Below are 26,325 nucleotides of genomic sequence, written 5' to 3' on the forward strand. Positions count from 1 at the left end.
TTTCATAATTCTTGTCACACCTGTAACTTTAAAAAAAGTAAAGTCAGATCAAAGGAGAATTATTTGCTTAGTTAATTTCTCATTCCTGACTTTGCCTCCATAAGGAAGTCCAGATTCTTCCAGAGATACTGCAGTTTCTATACAGCCAAAAACTTACAGTAGCAAGGTTTTGAAATTGTGTCGGCCACGGCAAGGGAGCCTTAGTGCCTCGTTCTCACCTGGTGCTGCCATTTACACACTCAGGCTGCACTGGTGAGCGGCTACCAGATCACACGGCTGGCGTTTCCCACGGACTTTGCACGGGTGTAAATAACCGCACAAGGTCCAGGGCGGTGGAAAATTAGCTCTGTGTCAGGCCAGGTCAGCAGCACTGAGCCTCGTACACCAGAGCAGAGCCAGACACGCAGCAGCAGCGGCGTGTAAAATGAAGTGTGCGTCCCTGCCACAGGCACACCGCCCCGCACGGCCACCTGCAGAGCGCGGCCCAGCGCCCGCCACCACCGACACGCCGCCCGTTCCGGCTCCGGCAGCGATCGGCCTCGCCTCCCCCGCCAGCCTCTTCCAGGCACGAGTCCCGACCTGCTGCTGCTGCTCCTCGCAGCCCTGCGAGCCAGCCCGGCTCGGCCAGAAGCAGAGCCAGGAAGCGCCCGCCCCCCATTGCACCCCGCCCCCTCTCCCCACCAAACCCTTCCCTAGTGCACCCCGCCCCGCCCCCTCTCCCCATTGCACCCCGCCCCCTCTCCCCGTTGCACCCCGCCCCCTCTCCCCGTTGCACCCCGCCCCCTCTCCCCGTTGCACCCCATTGCACCCCGCCCCCTCTCCTCACCACTCCCCTCCCCACTGCACCCCGCCCCGCCGCCTCTCCCCATTGCACCCCGGCTCCTCTCCCCGCCACACCCCTCCCCATTGCACCCCGCCCCCCTCTCCTCACCGCACCCCTCCCCATTGCACCCCGCCCCCCTCTCCTCACCACACCCCTCCCCATTGCACCCCGCCCCCTCTCCCCATTGCATCCCTCCCCATTGCACCCCGCCCTGCCGCCTCTCCCCATTGCATCCCTCCCCATTGCACAACGCCGCCTCTCCCCACCGCACCCCGGCGTTTTGCAAAGGGCCCTGGCACGGGAGGGGCGCCTCTGCCCCCAGACGAGCTGCGGACTCACCCCGCTGCGAGCGCGGCTCCGCTCCCGGCCTGTGCCCGCCCCACCGGCCGCTGGCTCCTTTTGTTCGGCGCCCGCCCCGCGGCTCCTGGGGCCAGGGGGCGCCCCGCGCGCAGGGATTGGCCCGCGCGCTCCCCACGTGGCCCCGGGCGCTACCGCCCCGCCCCGCCCCGGGGGCTGGTGGGAGTTGTAGTTCTGGGCGGGGCGCGGAGCGGGCGAGCGAGCGCGGCGGGCCACGTGCGCCCCGCGCGGCGCTCCATTGGGTCGCCGGCCGTGGTTTGACCGGCACGCGCTCGGCCGGCTCGAGACTCGCCCCCCCCCCCGCGGGGGCCACCCGCTCGGTCCGTCAGGAGGCCTTGGCTCGCGTCCTGCGCCGCGCACCCCCCGCTGCCGCGCCGCGGCCTGTGCCCCCCCCCAGCCAATTCCCCCCCGCCCCCCGGGGCGCCTCCCCCTTGTGGCCTGACACCGGGGCCAGGCCTGCCCGGCCCCGCCTCTCCGCAGGCCGCTCCCCCGTAAAGCGGCGCGGCTCGCAGGAGGAGACCCCGCCAGGGGCAGCGACAGCTGGGGCCGGAGGCCTGGGACGCCCTGGGCTGCAGCTCACGAAAGCTTGTGCTCAAATAAATGGGCTGGTCTCTCAGGTGCCGCAAGTCGTCCCGCTCTTTCTGCGGACACAGACCAAGGCGGCGGCTGCTCCGAAACCCGGGGGCCGAACCCCAGCCCTGGGCCTCCCGCGGCCGCCTCTTCCTCGCAAGAGCGGGGGCCCCTAGTTGGCGCTGACGGGGGCCTTTCGCAGGGCGCCAGTCGGTGTGTCGGCTTCCCCTGGACACCCTGCCTGAGGCGCGGGGAGGCTAAGCCGCGAGCCCCACCCTGCCGCGGAGGCGGGGACGGCACCCAGCAGCCCCGGCCCCCCGTGCTCCGTCCGCGGGTGTCTCGTTCTGAGATCACAGGCCCCCAACAGCAGCCAACAGGAGCGCCTCGGCTTGCCAGACGAAGCGCCGACCAGTCTTTTCTGCCGATATTTCCAGTCTGTGACTGAAAGCAAATATTTATGGCCTTACGTTATTGCCAGCTCTCTAGTACTTTGCTCGTCTATAGCATCACTTATCAGAGGCTACCTAGGGACCAGATCCTGCCCTGAGATCGACACAGACACAGGGGTCTGCCTTCATGATCTTGCAGGATTGGGATGTCCGTGTGTTACAAACACTCATCCTCCTAACTCTCTTGAGGTCAAAGAGACTTAAACCCTCACTTATAGATGGAGGAACTGAGGCTCAGAGGGGTGAAGTGACTTGCCCAAGTTTGCACAGCGAGTCAGCGCTAAAGCCGTGAACATGCCAGGCCCCTTCTCTAAACTTTAGAGGATGTTCCCTCTTTGAGATTACTACTATACCCACAGGTGACATGCTGCCAATAGAAATTACTTACCACTGACTGTCCCAAGTTCTCTCTTTCCTCTCAGGAGCCCAGGATTTGCAACCCTGAATCCAAAACCTTGGTCTATCTAGTCTGGTATTCACACCCCACTGTCCCTCCACCAATGGACAAGGTGTGGGGTCTCATGCCACAAAGCTTGTGAAACGCTGTACATGAGCTAAGTTTACCCACTGGAGCGTGAGATGGGATTAGCACATGCAACTGCAAATATTGACCAGGAAATTCTCTAGCCCTTTTCAAAACCCAGCCCTAGGTTTTGACTTTTACTAAGTGAAAAGGTGAAATGTTACAGACGCTTGATTAATTTGTTGGGATCAGAACCCCACCCAGGCTGGATTCACTGGTTCCAAGGATCATTTTCTGGATATGCCAGACATCTACCACACCCACTGTGAATCAGCTGGCTGGGAGAAATGTGCTAGACATTAAACTTAGCAGGACTTTATCCAGGGCCAAAATAAAGTCAAAACTAACATGTTCTGATAGTACAAGGGAGATGCAGATTCTCTCAGCCACCATTTCCCTTTGTCTGGAGGTATGAGAGAGAGTCAAGATCCCATCTCTGCACCAGAAGATTGTCAATAAATTGGTTAGTCTCTAAGGTGCCACAAGTCCTCCTTTTCTTTTTGCGAATACAGACTAACACGGCTGTTACTCTGAAACCTAGATTGACTAACCCCGCCTAGACACCAGATTCAGGGCCTGCCTCCTCAGTACCTTTGCCTTATTCAGGGATGACCAGGCAGAAGAACCAGTTCTGTGTAAAGAAAAGGAGGACTTGTGGCACCTTAGAGACTAACCAATTTATTTGAGCATAAGCTTTCGTGAGCTACAGCTCACTTCATCGGTTGCATACTGTGGAAAGTTTAGAAGATCTTATTATATAGGCACAAAGCATGAAAAAATACCTCCTCCCACCCCACTCTCCTGCTGGTAATAGCTTATCTAAAGTGATCACTCTCCTTACAATATGTATGATAATCAAGTTGGGCCATTTCCAGCACAAATCCAGGTTTTCTCACCCCCCCCCCACCCCACAAACTCACTCTCCTGCTGGTAATAGCTTATCTAAAGTGACCACTCTCCTTACAATGTGTATGATAATCAAGGTGGACCATTTCCAACACAAATCCAGGTTTTCTCCCCCCCTCCACACACAAACTCACTCTCCTGCTGGTAATAGCTTATCCAAAGTGACCACTCTCCTTACATTGTGTATGATAATCAAGGTGGGCCATTTCCAGCACAAATCCAGGATTTAACAAGAACGTGGGGGGGGGGTAGGAAAAAACAAGGGGAAATAGGCTACCTTGCATAATGACTAAGCCACTTCCAGTCTCTATTCAAGCCTAAGTTAATTGTATCCAATTTGCAAATGAATTCCAATTCAGCAGTTTCTCGCTGGAGTCTGGATTTGAAGTTTTTTTGTTGTAAAATAGCGACTTTCATGTCTGTAATCGCATGACCAGAGAGATTGAAGTGTTCTCCGACTGGTTTATGAATGTTATAATTCTTGACATCTGATTTGTGTCCATTTACTCTTTTACGTAGAGACTGTCCAGTTTGACCAATGTCCATGGCAGAGGGGCATTGCTGGCACACGATGGCATATATCACATTGATGGATGTGCAGGTGAACGAGCCTCTGATAGTGTGGCTGATGTTATTAGGCCCTGTGATGGTGTCCCCTGAATAGATATGTGGGCACAGTTGGCAACGGGCTTTGTTGTAAGGATAGGTTCCTGGGTTAGTGGTTCTGTTGTGTGGTATGTAGTTGCTGGTGAGTATTTGCTTCAGGCTGGGGGGCTGTCTGTAGGCAAGGACTGGCCTGTTAAACCCTGGATTTGTGAGAGTTCTGTGTGTCAGCAGTGACTGTGAAGTATTTACAAAATCACTTTCCGTAACTTGAAAAGGAGTACCTGTGGCACCTTAGAGACTAACATATTTATCTGAGCATAAACTTTCGTGAGCTACAGCTCACTTCATCGGATGCATTCAGTGAAGTGAGCTGTAGCTCACACAAGCTTATGCTCAAATAAATTTGTTAGTCTCTAAGGTGCTACAAGTCCTCCTTTTCTTTTTGTGAATACAGACTAATATGACTGCTACTCTGAAACCTTTCCGTAACTTGGCTGCAAGACGAGCCTGCTCCAGGCTTCCCTGCTGTTCTTCCAGGGCTATGCTTCCAGCAACGAGTTTTGAAACATCCAGTCATGTGAACAAAGTCATACAGAAGATGACTGATTCCACATTCTCAACAGGTCAGACCTGTTGACTCAGGACAAACTGGCGAAAGTGACCAAAGGTAAGCAGCATACTGTACCCAATGGCTAGAGTGGTTCCCAAGAGATTTATTGCCACAACAGGAGTATGTCTAGCTTGATTTCCTAGAACTTTCTGGACCTCATATTAATGTGGTCTGGGCTTTTCCTCTCCTCCCCTTCAAAGCAGCTCCACCCCTGCCAAAATCTCTGCTCTCTTCATTGCCTACCTACGCGCCTCTTAAGCTTCTTTCCTGCTCACTCCCCTTCCTTCCTTCATCCACTGCTGACTTTATACCACTTTCCACGTGGCCCTTGTGCCTGAAACAGCTGCCCAAGAGAAGCACAACGAGCCTCTCTTTCCTTCAGCTCACATTTGAAAACCCAGCTGATCTGCAAGGCCTCCAAGTGATAAAATAACCCAAGTGTTGCACCCTGTCCATTCTCTGTGCTGGGATGGATTGTGATTCTAGTCACAAACGCATTGGGGCCAGGGTTCTGCTGTGCCGCTGTTTTAGCCACCTTTGGTCTCTTATTCTTAGCTCGTAAGCTTTCTGGGAAAGGGAATGACGCTCACAATGCATTTAGACAGTGGCTAGCACAGTGGGGCCCTGACCCCTAGTTGTGGTGCATACACACTGCCGCGAAACGAACAGTAAATAATAACAAGGGCTGTGCAAAGTGACGTGGCAATCGTCAGATTCTTACCTGGACTGTAAAACCAGGCAGGCACTTCCAAGGTAAGACGGGGCAATTGTTTCTGGCTCCTCCACAGCCTTCCTTTGGGATTCTGTTTGCACATGGCATCACTAAGGGCCAACCCTGCTCCAGCTTGTATATCACATCACATACCCCTGAAGGTCACAGGGTCTGGCTGGGAAAGTCGTGCCACACAGCCCTCTTTGGCAGAGCAAGAGTGAAGGGCACTAAGGAAATCCCGAAGAGGGTCAGACCGACATTATGACCCCTCTTAGAAATAGGTGTACATGGGGGTCACGCCCACATCCAAACAGCAGGGATCACAACACAGGGGAGGCACTAGGCCAAGTGCACAAGTTTATACATTTGGGGTACAGATAACGGGCTGCAGTGTCCATCGCAGTCATTAGGAGAGGAGCCTGTGGATCTGCATGGCAGGCAGGACTTCCAAGTTAGCGGTGTTTGTCTTACAGCATCCTGGCCACAGAGGGCAGACAGCTCTGGGGGTGATGTGCTCAGGCGGGTGGAGTACTCGGGGCTGGGAGAGGGACAAGGTGCAGGGGGAGGGGGATAGGGACAAGGCAGTGAGCAGAGGGGCTGAGAGTACTGGGGGCAAGGTACACAGGGTGGAGGCCTTGCTCGGAGGGGTGTGGGATGATAAGGAACAAGAGGGAATGGAGTTCTTTGGGGGGAACGAGGTGTAGGGAGTGTGTGGGGGGCAGAAGATGGGGTGATGGGGGCTGGCGGAGAGGGTTGGTAGAAGATAAGGCACAAGGAGGAATGGGATACCTATGAAGCAATAGGGTACAGGGAGGGAAGTGTTTGTGGGGGGACACATGAGGGCAGATTGGGGAATGGGTGGAGAGCTGTGGGGCTGGCCATGAATAAGGCACTGGGGGAATGGGGAGGGGCAGGGAAGCGGGGGATCTAGAGGGCTGGCAGTAAGAGGCTGGCAGGTTTAAGGCACCAGGGAATGGGAAGCTTGTGGGGCAATGGGGGGCAGGGAAGTGGGGACCAGAGGGCTAGCGGGGACAAGGCACCAGAGACTGGGGAGATGGGGGGCAGAGAAGTGGGAACTGGGGTGCTGGCAGATACAAGGCCCAGGGAATGGGGAGCTGGGGGGCAGGGAAGCGGGGGCTGGCAGGGGCAGCAGGGGATGGGGGGCAGGGAAGTGGGGACCGGGGGGCTGGCAGGGAAGGGGGAGATGGGGGGCAGGGAAGAGGGGGCTGGGGGGCTGGCAGGGAAGCGGGGGCTGGCAGGGAAGGGGGAGCTGGGGGGCAGGGAAGCAGAGACCGGGGGGCTGGCAGGGGCAGCAGGGGATGGGGGGCAGGGAAGTGGGGACCGGGGGGTTGGCAGGGAAGGGGGAGCGGAGACCAGGGGGCTGGCAGGGGCAGCAGGGAATGGGGGGCAGAGAAGTGGGGGCCAGAGGGCTGGCAGGGAAGGGGGAACCCGGGGGGCTGGCAGGGAATGGGGAGATGGGGGGCAGGGAAGCAGAGACCGGGGGCCTGGCAGGGGCAGCAGGGAATGGGGGGCAGGGAACTGGGGGCCGGAGGGCTGGCAGGGAAGGGGGAGATGGGGGGCTGGCAAGCAGGAGCCCGGGGAGGCCGGCAGGGAAGGAGGGGTCCGGGGGGGCTGGCAGGGAAGAGGGAGCTGGGGGGCAGGGAAGCGGGGTCCAGGAAGGCTGGGGGGCAGGGAAGCGGGGTCCAGGAAGGCTGGGGGGCAGGGAAGCGGGGGCCCGGAGGGGCCGGCAGGGAAGGGAGGGTCCCGGGAGGCCCGGGGGGCCCAGCAGGGAAGGGGGAGCTGGGGGGCAGGGAAGGGGGGTCCAGGGGCCCAGCAGGGAAGGGGGGACCGGCAAGGCCGAGGCCCAGGGAAGGGGGAGCGGGGGAGGGGGGGCAGCAGAGCGCGGGGCGGGGCGCGAGGAGCCCCCTCCTCTCTCCGCGGGGGCGGGGCCCCGCGGGGGCGTGGCAGGCCCCGCCCCCCGGAAGTCCGGCGGCGGTTGCCAGGCAGCGGTTGCCGGGCGGCGGCGGGCGGCGCGGGCCGATGGAGGGCGCGGGGCTGAGCGGGACCTTCTCCAGCCTCATGGCCGAGGGGGCGCTGCTCAGCCGGCGCGGGGAGCACGGCAAGGCGCTGGCCAGCTTCACCAACGTGAGCGGCTGATTATGCACATCGCTCATGAATATTCATGAGCATTGACACCCCCCCCCGCGGGTAGCTGGGGGTCGGGGGTCGACAGTGGGGTGCTGATACAGGGCCAGGCTCGGGGCGCGGGGCTGGGGGACGGGATGTGGGACTGTGGCACGCGCGTGGCGGGGGGTGTGGTGCCCAGGAGCGAGGGGACGTGGCACACGCGTGTGGCAGGGGTGTGGTGCCCAGGAGCGAGGGGACGTGGCACACGCGCGTGGCGGGGGGTGTGGTGCCCAGGAGCGAGGGGACGTGGCACACGCGCGTGGCGGGGGGTGTGATGCCCAGGAGCGAGGGGACGTGGGGGGACGTGGCACACGCGTGTGGCAGGGGTGTGGTGCCCAGGAGCGAGGGGACGTGGCACACGCGCGTGGCGGGGGGTGTGGTGCCCAGGAGCGAGGGGACGTGGGGGGACGTGGCACACGCGCGTGGCGGGGGGTGTGATGCCCAGGAGCGAGGGGACGTGGGGGGACGTGGCACACGCGCGTGGCGGGGGGTGTGGTGCCCAGGAGCGAGGGGACGTGGCACACGCGCGTGGCGGGGGGTGTGGTGCCCAGGAGCGAGGGGACGTGGCACACGCGCGTGGCGGGGGGTGTGGTGCCCAGGAGCGAGGGGACGTGGGGGGACGTGGCACACGCGTGTGGCAGGGGTGTGGTGCCCAGGAGCGAGGGGACGTGGCACACGCGCGTGGCGGGGGGTGTGGTGCCCAGGAGCGAGGGGACGTGGCACACGCGCGTGGCGGGGGGTGTGATGCCCAGGAGCGAGGGGACGTGGGGGGACGTGGCACACGCGTGTGGCAGGGGTGTGGTGCCCAGGAGCGAGGGGACGTGGCACACGCGCGTGGCGGGGGGTGTGGTGCCCAGGAGCGAGGGGACGTGGGGGGACGTGGCACACGCGCGTGGCGGGGGGTGTGATGCCCAGGAGCGAGGGGACGTGGGGGGACGTGGCACACGCGCGTGGCGGGGGGTGTGGTGCCCAGGAGCGAGGGGACGTGGCACACGCGCGTGGCGTGTGGTGCCCAGGAGCGAGGGGACGTGGCACACGCGCGTGGCGGGGGGTGTGGTGCCCAGGAGCGAGGGGACGTGGGGGGACGTGGCACACGCGTGTGGCAGGGGTGTGGTGCCCAGGAGCGAGGGGACGTGGCACACGCGCGTGGCGGGGGGTGTGGTGCCCAGGAGCGAGGGGACGTGGCACACGCGCGTGGCGGGGGGTGTGGTGCCCAGGAGCGAGGGGACGTGGCACACGCACGTGGCGGGGGGTGTGGTGCCCAGGAGCGAGGGGACGTGGGGGGACGTGGCACACGCGTGTGGCAGGGGTGTGGTGCCCAGGAGCGAGGGGACGTGGCACACGCGCGTGGCGGGGGGTGTGGTGCCCAGGAGCGAGGGGACGTGGCACACGCGCGTGGCGGGGGGTGTGGTGCCCAGGAGCGAGGGGACGTGGCACACGCACGTGGCGGGGGGTGTGGTGCCCAGGAGCGAGGGGACGTGGCACACGCGCGTGGCGGGGGGTGTGGTGCCCAGGAGCGAGGGGATGTGGCACACGCACGTGGCGGGGGGTGTGGTGCCCAGGAGCGAGGGGACGTGGCACACGCGCGTGGCGGGGGGTGTGATGCCCAGGAGCGAGGGGACGTGGGGGGACGTGGCACACGCGTGTGGCAGGGGTGTGGTGCCCAGGAGCGAGGGGACGTGGCACACGCGCGTGGCGGGGGGTGTGGTGCCCAGGAGCGAGGGGACGTGGCACACGCACGTGGCGGGGGGTGTGATGCCCAGGAGCGAGGGGATGTGAGGACACGGCCTGGGGAGATGAGGGGATGCAGTGAGATGAGATAGCACATGTGGGGAGGAGACGTAGCAAGGGAGCAAAGGGCTATCATGCGTGGATCTGGGGACAGAGCACAAGAGAATGCGGAGAAGTAGTGACATCACAAGGGGAGGGCCGTGGTGTCATCCCAATGTCTGCATCGGTCAGTGACACGTGTCAATGTTCCTCATCAGCCCTGAGCCGGGACCAGAACCTCAAACCACAACTTACTTCCCTCCATGATTTGAATGGCCAGGGCAGAGCGATTTAATGAGGGCAAAGTTATTTCTCCAGTTCTCTAAGGAGTGGGGACCAGAGGTTGGAGCAGGGGCCTGGGTGCTAGGAGTCCTGGGTTTTATTTCTGCCTCTTCTACTGATTCTCTCAAGTCACGTGCCTCAGTTACCACCCAAGGGGTGATACAGTTTACCCCTTGCGGGGGTTGTGAGTCTTTGTTCATGAATGCTTGGGAATCACATGGAGATCCTGGCTGGGAGGGCGTCACAGATGTGCAGCAGGTTCTATCAAATACAGGTGCCGGTGCGTGCTTCCTGTGCTGACAAGCCCAGCACCTCTGTGACTGAATGCTTCTCTCTGTTTGCATCCCAGGCTCTGCAGGTGAAAGCAGGGGATAAGCACGGCCTGGTTGCCCGTTCAGTGTGTTACCTGAAACTCGGGGACACAGAAAATTCCCTGAGAGACGCAGAAGCCTCTCTTCAAAATGACCAAACATTCTCCAAGGTAAATAGCATTAGGGGACAAGGGACTGGTGTGGACCTAGGACTGGCCTTCAGTGAGTGGGGCACCAAGGGTACATCTACACTGCAAAAAAAAAAAAAAAAAAAAAAAGCAGCAGCCGGGTGTCTCAGAGCCTGTGTCTATGGACTTGTGGTCAAAGGTCTTGAACTACTGTGCTAAAAATAGCAGTGTAGACATTCCTGCTCAGGTTGGAGCTCGGGCCCTGTGACCACCCCCTTTGACTGGGTTTCAGAGCTTGCGCGGGAACATTGTCTGTATTGCTCTTTTTAGCACCATACACGAGCCCAAGTCTGTAGACTCAGGCTCTGAGACTTGCTGCTGTGGCCTTTGTTTGTTTGTTTGTTGTTTTTGCAGTGCAGACATACCCCAAGAAGCCAGGGGGGAGCAGGGGGTTGTTAAAGTCTCCTCTTCCCCACTCTTTGTTCCTGCTCCAGAATATGAGATCAGAGCTGCCGGTGAGTTGCTGAATCTGCCCTTGTGTTGCTTGTGCTCAGTGCAAGCCCTGTCTGTTCTGTCAGGGCAGTGGGTTGTCTGGAGAGCTGTTCTTCTATCCCGTTGAAAATCCCACATTCTACAGGGAAACTCTAGTTGCAGTTGAGGTTTGCTGGACACACTCACACTTTATTCCAGCATCACATAAACAGCTGTAAATATTTACAGTCTGACAGCAACAGGGACCTGATCTGGCACCCCTCCCCTTATAGTGACCCCAAGGAAGTGAAGGAAACTCACCGGAGTCATGGTTGCAGGATCAGGCTTTATGCTTGGCAGAGATGAGATGGCCCGTAGCACTCTCCTCACTGCTTTGGGAGCTGTTCTATGTATTACATTCAGACTGTTTGTTTCCTTCATTACAGGGGCTTTACCAAAAGGCTGAGACCCTGTACACCATGGGCGACTTTGAATTTGCACTAGTGTATTATCACCGAGGCCACAAACTACGTCCAGAGCTACAGGAATTCAGGCTAGGAATTCAGAAAGCTCAGGAAGCGATTGACAACTCTGTCGGAAGTAAGATGTTACAGTTTATTGACAATGCAAGCGTATCCCAAAGCAGGCAATTCAGTAGCTGTGGTCCTATATTATATTAGTTCCTCACGTGCTCAGAGATGAGAGGACATTGCACAGGAAGATCTGTCGGCCTCCTGAATCACATGCATAATTGCCATTTTCAGCTGAGGTCAGGGAATTCCCAATAGGGTCCAACCTGTGTTACTAGCCAAATGTACATTTTGTTACAGTATCTAATTACCTCCCAGTAATAGAGATTCAGGTGTCGACCTGGACCCCCTGATCCGTGCAGTCATTACCCTATGCTTGATTATTGCAACTTACATGTACGAACAAAGCCCCAAACTCTGAAAATGTTCCAGCTCGTTCAAAACGCAGTAGCCCATCTGCTTAGCACCCTGCTGCTCTTCTCGCTACACTGGCTCCCCACTGACTACAGAATCCATTTCAAGGTCTCTGTCCTGATGTTCAGAGCCTTTCAGTGAAATTAATCTCAGCTTCCTGAAACCACATCTCCTGCTGTGACCCTGACCTCCCATGACAGCTGATCTGCTTGGGACAAGTGAAACTGTCAACCAGTAGGGAGAGGCAACACTTTCATAGGAGCTAGACCTAGACTAGAACTCAATCCAGCCAGAGGCAAAAGTGATCTAAGGCCTTCTAGTGTTCAGAGCTAGATATAAAACTCATTTCTTCCACTTAGCATTCCCTTAATAATGTCTTCACAAGGATATGCAGTACACCCACTCATAGACAGACAGCATGCCTATTCACAGACATACATCACACCCCCACTTATGGACACACACACACCACAGCAACTTTCAGACAACACCTACCCACACAGGACACACATAGACATAGAATGATGGCACCCGCCTCCCCGACATGCACAGAACACAGAGACTTGGACTGACAGTACACCTACCCACCCACAAAAGCAAACAGACATGCTAATCAACAATCAAGCTGTTTCTTCTCAAGACTGGGAAAGAAGCAAGAGACAACTGTTATTTTAGCTGTATTTTCATGTAACTGGGAGGCTTCTGGATACTACGGCAATGGAGACCATGAACAGCTAGCTAGATAGTCTGAGAAACTCCTCCCAGGCTGGTCTAGATAGTCTTGTCCAGACTCTCTCACCTGAGGAGATTCATTAGAACAGTGTCTGATTCTCCTTTCCCCCTTCTGGCTTGGCCAAAGCTGTGTGTTGCCGGCATGCAGTTAGACTGTCAGAGTTGAGAGCGGGGCATTTGGTCTAAATATTGACAAATATGATTTAGAAATAACTCTCTGGGCTGGTGGAGGTCCTGGTATCCCACTCTGGTACTGCCCCATCTGCCTGCTTAACTGGCTGGTTGTCTCTTGTTTTATAGGTAGATTGTAAGATCTTTAGGGCAGGGACTGTCTTTTTGTTGTATTTGTACAGTGCCTGGTGGAAAGGGGCCCTGATCTGTGGTTGTGACCCCTTGGTGCTACCATAGGGGCCACAATAATAATTCTTATTAATAAGACATGCAGCTGAGCTGTTTCTCTGAGCTGCAATTCCTGCTCTTAGACGGAAGAGAGGGATACAGAACTTGCCACGTATTTCAAATGCCGCGATAAGTTCCCAGCTTTGTTTCTAACAGGGCATTACTGGCCTAGCACATTTACATCTGTGTTAAACTCTAGGGCCTGTGCGTTGCAGTTCTTGAATGCTCACAAGCATATTTTTTCCGTTTGCAGGTCCTTCCTCAGTTAAATTGGAGAACAAAGGGGACCTCTGCTTTTTAAGCAGGCAGGCAGAGGTATGGTGTGAACGACATTTCTCTTGGGAAGCTCACTAGAGATACCACAATGCTAAATGCTTTCTGGTGAATTGGCACAACCAGGGGAAAAAATGGCTGAGACTTTCTGCAGCCATATCAGTAGAACTAAAGTTCTGGGGTCAGCCCAGTGTGCCATGCGTGGCAGACAGTTCTGCCTTCTTGACATTTTGTGTAGCTCTATCGGAAGAGAGCACCAGCCAAGGAGAAACTGAACACTTGATCTGGTGCCTTTCCACCAGCAAAACTCCCACTGCTTTCAAACAGACTATCACACAGGAAAGAGGACATTAAGAGCATCTGTGTTTGTGTCTAGCTATGGGCCCAAATTCTGCTGGCCTTACTCACATGAGTACTTTCCATCAATTTCAGTAGGGACATCGGGGGCCATGCTCAATCTGTAGCACCTACTTTGGTTTGACTTGCTTTAAGGTTAAACTTTTCAAAAGTGGCCACGGATTTCGGGTGGCTCAATTTTTGGGTGCCCAGCTTGAGGCACGTGGCTCCTCGGGAGCGTTGAATAGTTTGACATCAGCGGGAGCAGTGAGTGCTCAACTCCGCAGAAAGTCAGGGTTCAAGGGCCTGACTTTCGCAAGGTCCTGCCGAGTCCTTTGACTCCAGTTGGAGCTGTGGCTGCTTAGCAGCTGTGGAAATCAGGACCAACGTGTCTAAAGTTGGGCATCCAGAAATAGAGGCCGCCATCATCAGTGGCCACTTGGAAATATGTGGCTGAATGTGCTTAGGAGAAGTACAGTAACTTTAACCTGTAGAGCCACCCCAGGATGTATTTATTATGGGTGTGTTTTGAACCTGGATTAGGATTTGGGATGGGAAGGCCTGCGGGGATCTTCCCCCCAACACCCTTTCTCGTACTGTGGAGGGCTGGATGCCCCACCCCCAGGAGCCTGCATGCACTGAGTCTAGCACTGGTCAGCTGGAGTCACTCAAGAGCAGTGTAAGACACTATCTCTCAGAAGGGGCAGAACTCCTGCTTTTATAAAGCTGCTGTCCTAGGGAGCGAGTGCGTGGGGGTGCTTGGGATCTGAACTTGGATCCCCACTAGATCAACAGGCTGGTCTTGTGCCTGTGTCATTCTTTCCTTCATGAATAAAAAGTTTGGGAAGTGGATCCGAAAGCTAGCCCTTTCTGCTTGTGTCAGTATCCCTCTCCTCTGCGTCCTTCTGTTTTGTTCTGCGGCAGAGCAAAAAAGTGAAGCAGAAACTTCAGGTCAAAGCCCCCAAAAAGGATCAAAAGCAGCAGAGTAAAGTGGAGCCCATCAGGAATGAAAAGACTGAACGGCAACTTCTTGGAGAGCTTTATGTTGACAAGGCCTACCTGGAGAAACTACTCAAGGATGAAGGTCTTTCTCTATTGTATTTAACTAAATATAACACGTTATTCCTCTTGATTCAGTCAAATCCACGTTTTCCTTTCATTCTGTTATTCATATGACCACCAGGGGAAGGATCACCCCTTGAGTAGCACATGCTAGGGTTTGCAGTGGTCCCAAACCTACAAATTACGTGATCCAGATTTATACAAGTTACTCAAGTTTCCAGGACCAGTGTTTGTAACAATGTCTAAATACATTTTATCCTTTATACTTCCTTATTAGTTAAATAGCAGCATTCTGTAGCAAGCAGTTCAGTTATCCACTAACACCGGCCCAAAGCCCTCAATGCCAATCAAAATAAAAAGCAGAAATTATATTATTTTAAGTACAAATGTCATAGTTGATTAGATAAACTCGTGTTGAATTAAGTTGAAGGCACCAGTTTTGCTTTGGACTGGTCAATGTCATGGTTTTGCTGCTAAGGATTAAGATGCGGGATTCGGAAAAGGATCAGATTTCTGAGTTGGGCAGAAAATGCATCCCTGTTTAATTAGTTTTCTTGAGAAATATTTCCCCAGGAACATAGGAGAGAGGCTTTAGTCCCCTGTTACCTGCTGTTATGTTACCAGTCTTCATAACTTGCATGGGTCCATCTTATCTTCTGAGACTTTAAAAGTTCTCACAGTATTCCATGGGGACAATCCATGCAATCCAGTATGCCTACATTCCGTTAAGGTGCCATCTACGCTATAAGTGGATCAGATAGTTTCTCATCTTGAGCTATGGCCGAGTGGGACAGGTGTCCAGATCACCAAACTTCACCACCACTAGTGCTCACTGAGCCTCTCCTGGGTTGTTTCACCATTGAAGACAAGGATTGAAGGGGCCGTGGACACTGACTCTTACGGGTCATGCTTACATGCCAGGTTTAGGCATGACAGCAGTGGGTGGTGAGGTGGTGGGGGAAGCTTGCCCTGCCACCACCCATGCTGTGTCTGTTCCGGGGATTATTAAAGGACTTAGTCTCCAGGGCGCTCAATCTGGGGCTAGCACTAAAAATGCCCCCCCCCCTCCCCCCACATCATGGCTTCACTCCTCAGATCCTTTAATACTGTCTCCTGGTTCTGCCTTTCACTGATTTCCAGACTTGATCAAAAGCAGCACAAAGTATGGGATGACAGTGGAGGACCTGATCCTGGGTGGCATTAACTACCTGGACACCCGCACTGAATTCTGGCAGCAGCAGAAGCCCATCTACGCCCGCGTGAGAGACCGCAAGCTCATGCAGCAGAGATGGCTCCCAGAGAGAAAGCGAAAGCCATCGGAAGTTGCCAGATACATCCTGAAGAGCATGGAAGAAATTGATATGTGTAGGTGTCCCACATGGAAGCAACAAGAGCATTGTGACTGGTGCATATTATTCACAGTGGGCAGCTACAGACCAGATCAGCAGGAGCCCTGCATTTAGAGGGCTGTTATTTCCTAATGATAGCAGGTTTAAAAATGTGTCATGCTTTTCCCTGCCTTTCCCAAGCAATACTTTAGTATAGAATTTAACACACTGGGGTATTTTCCAGCTCCTCCTATACTCAGGGTATCCCAGAGCACTGTACAGAGCAGTGCTTTGGACACTAGAACCCTGTAGGCAAATGCAGTGTGCTTAGCAAATGACCCACCCAGCCTGGGACACTGGCGAGGCCAGGGCATTGGTTCTTCTCTACCTTCTTTGAAAAGTAACAAGGACAGAAAGGGCTAGAAGGATGAAGAATTTGCAGGGAAGGGTCTGGAAGGGAGGAGAGAGGGCTCCAAGCCATTTCTATTCAGTGTTTGTCTTGTTCACTTTGTAACCCATAAGACCTCTGTCGTCATCACTGAGGCTCAGTTCCTTTTCCTTGCCACAGAATTGCCCCCAAATGTGGCAGATGACAGAGCTCCATAGCATAGTATGGTGGTTTAATTGCCACAGCATTGCACAAAGCTGGGACAGGTAACAGAGCCGCGTGATGGACTGACCTGTAAGAGATGCCATAGTGGTGTTGCGTCTAGCACTTACTCTCAGATGACACATTCAGCTTCCCTGCTGCACGACTAGATTCTCCCAACCCATCTTCAGACTGTGGGTCTCATTCTCCATTGTCCTGCACTAGGGGTTTTCATTTGCACCTGTGCAAAGTGAGTGCAAAATGGTACCAAAGCAGACTTACATTGGTGGCAGTATTTTGCACAGGTATAAATGAGTCCCCAAAGACACAGTGGAGAATCAGGCCCTGTGTCTCCCCAGCTGTCCCTGTGCCCCACTTGGTGCTGAGCGTTCCTCTCTCTATGCTTCTAGTGTTGACCAGTAGCTGCCCTGAAGGAAGCTGTAAGAAAGCTGAGCATGTGCTAAAAACAATCGAAGGTTGGTCTGACGATGAAATTCCCAACAAGAACGAATTGATTGGAAACCTCTACAGCTGCATTGGGAATGCTCAGATAGAGATGGAGCAAATGGGGGCAGCACTGCAGAGTCACAAGATGGATCTGGAGATCGCAAGGGAAAAGTGAGTGCTCCAAAGCCCAATGTTAACTTGGGATGGGCGGGGAAAGGAGGCAACGTGTGGTGGTAGGAGTTCAGATGGGAAGGGCACATTGCCTAACTGAAGGGCAATTCTCAAATAATGCTTTGAATTTCTATAGCCTTGCTCTTCTGGAGACCTGATGGCACTAGACCCAGTCATTACGTGCCCTCACGGTATCCACTGACGTATCATCATCACCATAGTACAAACAGGGAGGCTGAGGGAGAACAATGCGTGTGTCCTGCCCAAGGACACAGACCAAATCCATGTCAGAGCCAGGGCTTGCACCCGGAGCTCTTGATTCCCAGCCCTCCACCCTGCCCCCAGCAATGCTTCTGCCTAAGAAAACGTTATAATCAGATTTCTTGATAGGTTTTCTGGCTGGGGAAATCATTTTCATTTGAGTCGTTACGTCAGTACCCAGGAGGTACAGCCATCCGCTCCTGCAGAAAACGTTCTGCAGGATCTCTCAGGCGGAAGAGAATGGAGCAGAATGGGCTTTATATCGTCCTCTCCGAATGGAGTTTTGCAGAGCACTTCACAAAGCAAGGAGGTCCCTGTTGGACCCGTTTGGGTTTTTGCTGCCAGTGCAGTGATTAGGCAGGGAGGAAGCGTCCTCTAGTGGTTAAAGTGCAGGACAGGAGTGAGAGGATCTGGGTTCTGCTGTTCACTCACTGTGTGACCTGGGGCAATGCATGTAGTGTATGTCTACGCAGCAACTAGACACCTGCAGCTGGCCCCAGCTGGGAAGTCTACACAGCAAGGAGACAGTCCCACAGCCTGAGCCCGAGTCAGCTAGGGATAGTAAAACTGGTTCATATCAGAGGAGGGGCGTGAGGGTTTGGTCATTAACATTTGTAAAGAACACTTGGTGCGCTACAGGGTGCATTCTTATAAAGTGAGTAGCCATTAGCTTTGACCAATAGCTCACACAGAGCACTGGACAGCAGAGCCTGGTTACTGAGAGCGAGCGAATGCAGACTAGGACCCTGGGATTCTCCTTTTCAATGATTTAAAAAAGCTGCTTTGTTTCTTTAACTTCCAGCACAGACATGGCATCTATCTCAGCACAATATCCCATTGCAATTTTAAATGGGCCCTATGTCACACTCTATCAACTTGAAATCTACTTAATTGAACAGAAAAATGAGTTAAAAGTACTTTTAAGTACTACGTGTGCCCGTTACTCACCCCTACAAATGGTACACTTTCCAAATACAAAATGCTTTTCTCGCCCATGTTGCTATGTGAAAATCCACACAACTGACTGACTACACAGAGGGAACTGTGGAAGTGACTGCACACAAAAAGTGTCTTATCAAATGCACAAAAAACCAATGCAAACAAACAAAAATGGATAAAGCAGACCCATTCCCCCCACTTATCTCTTCCAGCTACAGTAATCTTAGGTGGTACTTAGAACAGTAGTTGGTAAAAAGTATTTCAAACTGACAGTGTTCCTTTAGTGCTGTCTGACATTGTTATGTGAGCTCACTGAACCGGTGAATCTCAAAGAGAATATAGAGGGAGCCTAAGAAAATGCAGGATTATTCAGGGGCAAGACTCTTTGAAGACCTTGTTCTTTCGCTTCAATGCAGTGATCTGCCAGATGCCGTCTCCAGAGCTCTTGACAACATTGGCAGGGTTTATGCCAGAATTGGCAAATTCCAGCAAGCTATTGACACGTACGTAACATTCATAACATAACAGGTAAGAAAGTAGATTTACAATTAAACGGGTGTTGCTTGGTCCATGTATTTAATTATGCTGTCAACAAGGGGTACTGCTAATGCCAGCTGTGATGTGAACACTCGCCACGAGGAGCTGCACTGGACAGGCCACTGGACAGCCATCAGATAGTAACAATTTCCAGTTGCAAGGATTGATCTTGCCTTGATTCAAACCGGCAGCCCTGAGAGTAAATGACTTTGTAACCCAACCCCCAGAGTCTTCCAGACTTTCTGACTTGCTCTCTTTCCAAACATCTAAGAGGCCTCAGCATAATAAGACTTTGGGTAATGGAAACATCTGCAACCCTTTTAAGGGTTTAAAAAGCCAAGAGCCAACATTACACTGAACCTAGGGCAGTAGAAGTAACTTTCTTTTCCTGTGTAAAGATGGGAGGAGAAGATCCCACTGGCAAAAACCAGCCTGGAGAAGACGTGGTTATTCCATGAAATTGGCCGATGTTACCTAGAGCTCGATGAAGCAACAGAGGCCCAGGATTATGGAGAAAAATCTCTCCATTCAGCGGAGGAGGAGGGTGATGTTGAGTGGCAACTCAACGCTAGTGTGCTGGTTGCACAAGCACAAGGTAAAGACATTGTTGAAAAATTTGCTTTAAAGATGGCAGACATTGAGTCTACTCCACAGCTTCATTAAACCTGTCTGTGCCTTACAAACAACCCCACAAAGTCTCATTTGAGCAAAAGTCTTTTCAAGACTTTTCAAGGCTCATTGGGCTAACATAATAGTTTCCTCTTGTTCTTAGTCCTGCATTAAAATGGATTCTTGTTTGTCTGTTACAGTGAAACTTCAAGACTTCCAATCTGCAGTTATGAACTTTGAAAAAGCTCTTGAGAAGGCAAAACTCATTCATAACGATGCAGCTCAGCAGGCCATCATCATCGTAAGTGATTTACTGTAATCAAGAGAGGAGTTTTGGGGCAATGTTCAGAAGTTACCGATCACTGTTGTTCTCAACTTCTGGTCCGTGGGGCCAGGGACCCAGGGCAAGAAGAGAATGCCAGCTGGCAGCTGGGGGATTAGGGAATGAAATGTCTCACACGAGGAACAAGGCAGCCTTTGTCAAGCTGCTCCCCAAAATAAAAAACATATGAAACCTCTTGAGTTAGAAAACTCGGTCCCAATGTGAGCTAATGCTGGAAATATACGGGGTAAAATCTTGGACCTATTGGAGTCAGTGGCAGAACTTCTATTGACTTCAGTGTAGCCAGGAGTCAAATTCTGTCTTTCATTGCATCCAGGTGCATGCCAGCAAGCTCATGGCCAGCAGCTGGAATGTGAGGTTGAATATGGCCCCCCTGTTCTGGCCTCTCTGAAATATCATAGAGAGGCTACTCTGCATGACCTCCATGACAGGAACAATATGGGTATTGGCTATGAATTGGGGGGGCATGATTTGCATGTTATCAGCACATATGCTTGCTGCCCTAGCAATGGTCTGCATGCATAGGTAGTCCTCCAGGTGATTCATAATCTCATTGGAGTAGATCACAAAAAGGGCTGATCTCACCCAGTATTTCAAAACACAGAACAGTGCTTCTTCAGCATGAATGTGTGCCTGTTTGGGGATCCGTTAAGTGTGTTTCCGAGCACAGGGGAACCACCTCTATTGTTTAGTTAAAAATGGGAAAAACAGTGCTAGCTTTGTGGGACGGGGGTGTAAGGAGGAAGGGATGATCCCTGCTGAAGTGTGCTAAGGAGTATATTAGCGAGAGTAGTGCAATCACAATGGGGGGAGGAATGGAGCAAAGAGGCTCTTCACTGCAGGTAGCTTTAAAGGCACCAAAAGAGCAAGGAATGATGGGAGAGGGGACAGCAGAGGGGATTGGTCCTGCTTTGAGCAGGGGGTTGGACTAGATGACCTCCTGAGGTCCCTTCCAACCCTGATATTCTATGATAATGGGACAAACTTTTGAATAGGCCTGTCATGTGACTGCATGTCTAGATTTGTCACTAATTATTCTTGTCAACTTCAGGCCTTAGATGATGCGAACAAAGACTTCATTGAAGAGTTGAAAGCAGAACAAAGGACAGAGAGAATCGAATCTTTAAGAGGTACTAATTCACCTGGGAATCGGTGTATAAAACAATGTAGAAAGTTTTGCATATCCCCTTCTCTTCTACATCATCACAGGACACTTGGAGGAGTAGCTAACTCTATAATCCTCTAAGTGCTCACAAACTGATTGATGAATAATTTGTTCCAATATATTTCCAGGTATCAAAGTTAGGCTGGCTAGTCTATAATTCCCCAGGTCCTCTTTTTTCTCCTTTTAAAGATAGGTTCTATGTTTGCCCTGCTCCAGTCCTCCAGGTCCTCACATCCTCCAGGAGTTCTGAAAGATAATTGCTAATGGTTCCAAAATTGCTTCAGCTATTTACTTAAGTACCTTAGGGTAAATTTCATCAGATCCTGGCGACTTGAATCGATCTCTATATTGTCTAACTTGTTCTTTCCCTATTTTGGCTTGTGTGCCTTCCCCCTTGTTGATAACATGTATTGTGTTAGGTATCTTCTCACAATTTACCTTGTTAGTGAATCAAAATAGGCATTGAACACCTTAGCCTTCTTGGTGTCATCCGTTGTTAGCTCTCCTTCCCCACTAAATAGTAGACCTACCCTTTTCTGTGTCTTTCTTTTGCTCCTAATGTATTTATAGAACCTCTTCTTACTGCCTTTTATGTCCCTTGCTGCGTGTAATTCATTTTGTGCCTTAAACTGTTGATATTGTGTCTACATGCTCGTGCTGTTCTGCTTGTTCTTACTCTTGCCTATTTGTCCATGGTTCCACTTTCTGTAGGATTCCTTTGTGATTTTCAGGTCATTAATGAGCTCCTGATGGAGCCATATTAGCCTCTTACTATTATTCCTATCAGGATAGTTTGCTGTGGTGCCTTTAACATTGTCTCCTTGGGAAACTCTCAGCTCTCCTGAACTCCTTTTCCTCTTAGATTTTCTTCCCATGGATCTTACCTTCCAGTTCTCTGATTGTGTTCAAGTCTGCCTTCTTGAAGTCCCTTGTCCTTGTTCTGCTGCTGTCTCTCCTTCCTTTCCTTAGCTCTATCATTTCATGATCGCTTCACCCAAATGGCCTTCCACCTTCTGATTTGCAGCCAATTCCTCCCTGTTAAAATCATGTCTAAAAGGGCCATGTCCCAGGTTACTGCCTCCACCTTCTGAAACAAGAAATTGTCCCCAAGACATTCCAGGGGCTTACTGTACATTTTGTGTTTTGCCGAATTTCTTTTCCAACAGAAATCTGAGTAGTTAAAGTCTGCCATTACTAGCAGCTCTTGAGTTCTGGATATTTCTGTTGTTTGTTCTGGAAATGCCTCATCCCCCACTTCCTCCAGATTCGGCGCTCTATATAGCAGCCCCCTATGGTGGTGTCACCACTGGTTTTCCCCACTTTTATCTTCATCCAGAGACTTTCAGTTGGTCTGCCTCTCCCCTCCTTCTGAACCTCAGAACAGATGTATATGTTCTTGATGTACAATGCAACACCTCCTTCCTTGTTCCCTGGCTTGCCCTTCTTGAACAAACTGTACCCCTCTATCCAAATATTCCAGTCTCGAGATTCATCCCTCCACATCTCTGTGATGCCAGTTGAGTCATATTTTAGCTTATGGCTCATGCTCCCTGTTTTCTGTTTCTTCCCCATAGTCCTTGCATTTGTGTATAGACATATGAAACCATAAATTGGCTATGAACGGTGGCTTTGCTTTTTATCACTGAGGTTCCGATCCCCAGCTGGTGTAAATCAGCATCTCTCCAACTTCTGTGGAGCAATGCTCATTTACACCAACTGAGGATCTGGCCCCGATTCTTTAACACACGTTAGTGCTATTTATAAACAAGACATTTTCCAAAACACAAAGTGACTCCTATAAAGAAGTTAATTTCTCCAGTGCCCCAACACCACAGTGATGGGCCTGGCAAGAACCTAAATAGACAGCTACAAAATGTGATTGTACCTAATGCTGCGTGGATATGAGACATGCAGGAAAGAGAAAGAGGGAAAAGCTCAGCTGGCTTTTGGAATCCACCTGAAATAAACTGTATCCAATTTCCCATCACCACCTGAATAACTCCATTCGCTCGGGAGCCGCCGCAGGGGGACAAGAGTCAGTGCCAGGGCGGCAGCAGCCTGCAGTGCGGTGTTTGTGCAGTGACCCACAATTTTCAATCCCAACTTGATTACTGCAGCCATTGCATCTTCTTTCCTCCATACACACGTAACTGCTGTCGACACTGGGGGGGTTGCACCAGCACAATGGGGGCAGAACAGAGTTTAAAAATAGCCCTGAGCTGTGGGATGCTTACGGTTACCTGTGTGATGCTGCAGCCACTGACTGAGGCTGTACAAGTTGATGTAATGGGGAAGAATTCAGCAGAGGACGCAGAGAGTTCCATGGCTAGGTATTTAAGTGCCGTATCAACTTTGAGCTGTAGGTGGCAGCATTTCCTGAGTTTCCCTGTAACTGCCTGCAGAAGGCAAGCAGTCCACTCGAGCACCAGACATGCCAAACCTGGGGGAAAAACACAGAAATGGGGCTCGTTTTTGGCTTAATTGGCTTGTGAGTTGCTTGTTGGCTAGTTTTTTGGCTTGTAGCTTGTTGCTTCTTTTTTTTGATTGGCTCCTGGCAAGCAGGGGCAAGGGGGGAAGAGAGTCAGGAGTGCACAGCGGGCTCACCCCAGTCCCAGACTGCACGCCGAGGGGATCTAGTCACATAGAGTGTTGGGGTTCTTAGGGATTGGCTTATTTTGGCCTTATTTTGAAATGGGATTAGCCTGATTTTTGGCTTAGTGTGAAAGTCAGGGTGCTTATTTACCCCGTGAAAGTTGGCAACTGTGTCAAGCATCCAGTCTTAAAAAGATAATAAATAGGTCATTTTGTAAGGCAAGTCTGCAGTGGGGTCCTTGGTGAGTGCTCCAGCTATGGCAGGGCAGGGGGGGAGCATGGAAGAAAGCAGAGGGCATGATCCACTCATTGGTGCAACCAGGAGTATCGCCATGCAGTGATATGAAACTGGTCTAAGGCTGGCAGTGGGGAGGGCCATCCAAGGTCTCACAGAGTACAGGATCACACGGACCCCTTGTGGGAGAAGCAGCTATGTAACACCATGGCAGAGAGTTTACTCAAATGGATCCTCAAGTGAACATATTTGAAATGTTATAAAACTGAAACCATTTTAGACTGTGTCTGTTACATATAATACCCTGAAAGTTTGGCTCCCATATTTATACACTGAAATATATCTGCAATACACAAACTGGGTGGTTAATTCAGGTGTAATAGATCCTCAATTAATATACAACAGGAGGCCCTGCTCCCGCAGTTGGATCTGGGAGGGCAGTCCCCTGCACCGATACATAGCCCCAGAGTCTGAGGTTGTTATTTAATAAAATAAAAATATAAAAGGGATACAAAGTTTTTATATATATATATACACTGGATATTGTATGTGTGACTATTATACAGCTATATGGATCTGAATCCATAAGAATAAATGTTTCAGTATATGCCACTTATTTAAGTATTATGAGAAGAGTGCCAATTTAATATTTAAATCTTAGCTTCATTCTTAGAGTGCTGTTTGGTCTGACAGCCAGCTTTCCCCCATAAACCCTGCAGGGCATGCACTGTTCAGAGTTAGGCATGCAGATCTTGGGCCGGGGTAAATCTCGGTATGTGTGTAACTGATGACTAGTTTGATATACATCCTCCTGTTACACACTTCTGGGTTGAATGTACCACCCCTGAACTGGCAAAGACCAATGCCCCTTGAACCCAACCACACCCCTTTTCCCAGCAACATTCTCCCCCACTGGCCCTGGGTGACTAAACAGAGTTCACCTCTTTTTGTGCAAACATGAATTCCAAACAGATGCAACTTGCCAGCTCTGACCTACAACTTAAGCCCTTACTCCAGGGATGAATTTAACCTGTTGAGACCAAAAAAAAGGGAGGGGGGAGGAAAGACTGTATCAATGGGGTGGAAGAGCTCAGCAGCCCTGGTGCTCCTCTCCTCATTAAGTGCCCTCCACACCTGGAAGGTGCAGCTCCATTCTCTGCTCAGTGCTTGGTGGGAGGAACTCTGCTGTTCTGTTAAAGAAACCTCCACTGATTTCTTTTCCAGATTACGATTACGATGATGAATACCAGGAAGGAGAGGAGGCAGAGGACCAAAAAGAAAGAGAAGAAAACAAACAAAAGGAGATAGAAAAGGAAGAGAATGAGAGAAATGGAAGAGGAGGAGGAGAAGAAAAAGAGGAGACAGAGGGAGAGAAAGGGGAAGATTATGCAGAGCCTCATCAGGATTTGCCTGAATAAAGAGGCAGCATTTCCCCAGGAAACCACTCGTTAGGGTTAAAGTTCATGAGGGGTTGCTGGGTTTGCAAACTAGTGCATTTTAGTTAGTGTGAAATGGCCCCTATTTTCTCTGGACATGGAGTCAGCTCCGTCAGAATTGGGGCTGCTCTTGCTCTTTGCCCTCCCTTTTAAATACTTTTTTCCCCATGTTCCCAAGCCCTCCATTCAAGGCTGTTTGGGCTGTTACTGTGGGAGGAGTTCTGTTACTTCCCTCCCCCTCCCAGCCTTTCTGCCTAGAGTTCAGAGCCAGGTCTGTGCTTAGAAGCTTTTCTGCTGTGCCCACAGCTTTCTCTGGTAAAAAACTCAGCAATTTTGCCAATGTAGCTTATTCCAGCCCCTCTGAGCAAACTAAGCTATACCAGCAAAAGCGCCTGCTTGCTGGTATAACGGGGTCTTGCTGGTACAGCCGTGGCGATCAGGGAACCCATTTCATTACACCGCGGGCTGAGGGAGCTAAGCCGCCAAAAGTTGGTGGGGTAGAGCTGGCCCAGGACTCTGACAGAGAGTCAGATGTTACTGAGGGCCCAATAGTGCACCTGCTATGCAAGGGCAAAAGTCCCATCCACTCCCGGGGGCGTGCCGCATGCACTAGCATGGCAGCATTGGGCTCTTGCAAGTATATTTGACCCACCGGGACAGTTGCACTCATGGCAAAGTTGGGTAACATGACTGTAGGACACAGCGTTTTACCTCACGTGCCACTGACTCACTGGCGCGGATCCTCCAGGCCGCATCCCGCGCTGCCTGATTCCCACAGGCTGTGAGCAAGTGCTGGGTGGAGCGTGGCCTAAGTCAACTGTGGCTTTGAGTCCCGGTGAAACCTTCATGCCGCCAAGGGAATGTTACTTTTAGTGTATGTGACTCGTAAATAAATGATGCCAACCGTGATGGCCACAGCTTGCCTCCTTGAGGGCGTGAACTACAGTGACTAACAACTAGTGCCTTCTCTGCAGGGCGGGAGGGAGCTGCCCCGGCTGTGCCTCCTCTGGGGGAGCTGGGAGCATTGCGATGGCAGAGCCAGGCATGGGTCTGCGCCTTTCAGGGCAGTCTGGCGGTGTGCCATCGGACGAGCCTGGCGCTGCAGGCAGACCTCTCCATTGTTCGCCATAGGCTCATGTTTATAAGGTGTTCGCTGTTCAGGGTGCCCCCTGTAACGGCTGGCTGCCTGACTTTGCCGGGAGCCTGAAACAGCGCCGGCCCC

The 26,325-nt window shown here is 52.2% G+C and overlaps 2 protein-coding genes across 7 annotated transcripts in view; one reads left to right on the plus strand and one right to left on the minus strand.

Annotated features, from left to right (window-relative positions):
* ACLY (ATP citrate lyase) overlaps positions 1-1,260 on the minus strand; it is a 44,544-nt gene extending 43,284 nt beyond the window's left edge. For 4 of the 5 annotated variants that reach the window (XM_073326337.1, XM_073326336.1, XM_073326335.1 and 1 more), the window contains exon 1: positions 1,163-1,260. The gene's annotated coding sequence lies outside the window, so the exon portion shown is untranslated. Of the gene's footprint in view, positions 1-218; positions 578-1,162 lie in introns of those variants that run through there. The other variant, XM_073326334.1, reaches the window with a different exon arrangement.
* Positions 1,261-7,563: 6,303 nt separating this feature from the next.
* ODAD4 (outer dynein arm docking complex subunit 4) lies at positions 7,564-26,010 on the plus strand. 2 transcript variants are annotated; one of them, XM_073326040.1, is made up of 12 exons: positions 7,564-7,701; positions 10,145-10,276; positions 11,152-11,305; positions 13,034-13,095; positions 14,314-14,473; positions 15,592-15,816; positions 16,779-16,986; positions 18,603-18,689; positions 19,122-19,318; positions 19,533-19,633; positions 20,727-20,805; positions 24,892-26,010. In XM_073326040.1, the coding sequence occupies exons 1-12, from the start codon at positions 7,597-7,599 to the stop codon at positions 25,083-25,085; spliced, it is 1,704 nt and encodes a 567-aa protein (XP_073182141.1). In that variant the 5' UTR covers positions 7,564-7,596; the 3' UTR covers positions 25,086-26,010. The 2 variants fall into 2 exon arrangements, with proteins under 2 accessions (XP_073182141.1, XP_073182142.1); XM_073326041.1 differs by lacking the exon at positions 7,564-7,701 and adding an exon at positions 10,649-10,749 and having other exon boundaries at positions 10,190-10,276.
* Positions 26,011-26,325: the final 315 nt, after the last annotated feature.

The sequence above is a fragment of the Lepidochelys kempii genome, chromosome 27, assembly GCF_965140265.1.
Source record: "Lepidochelys kempii isolate rLepKem1 chromosome 27, rLepKem1.hap2, whole genome shotgun sequence".
Taxonomy (NCBI): domain Eukaryota; kingdom Metazoa; phylum Chordata; order Testudines; family Cheloniidae; genus Lepidochelys; species Lepidochelys kempii.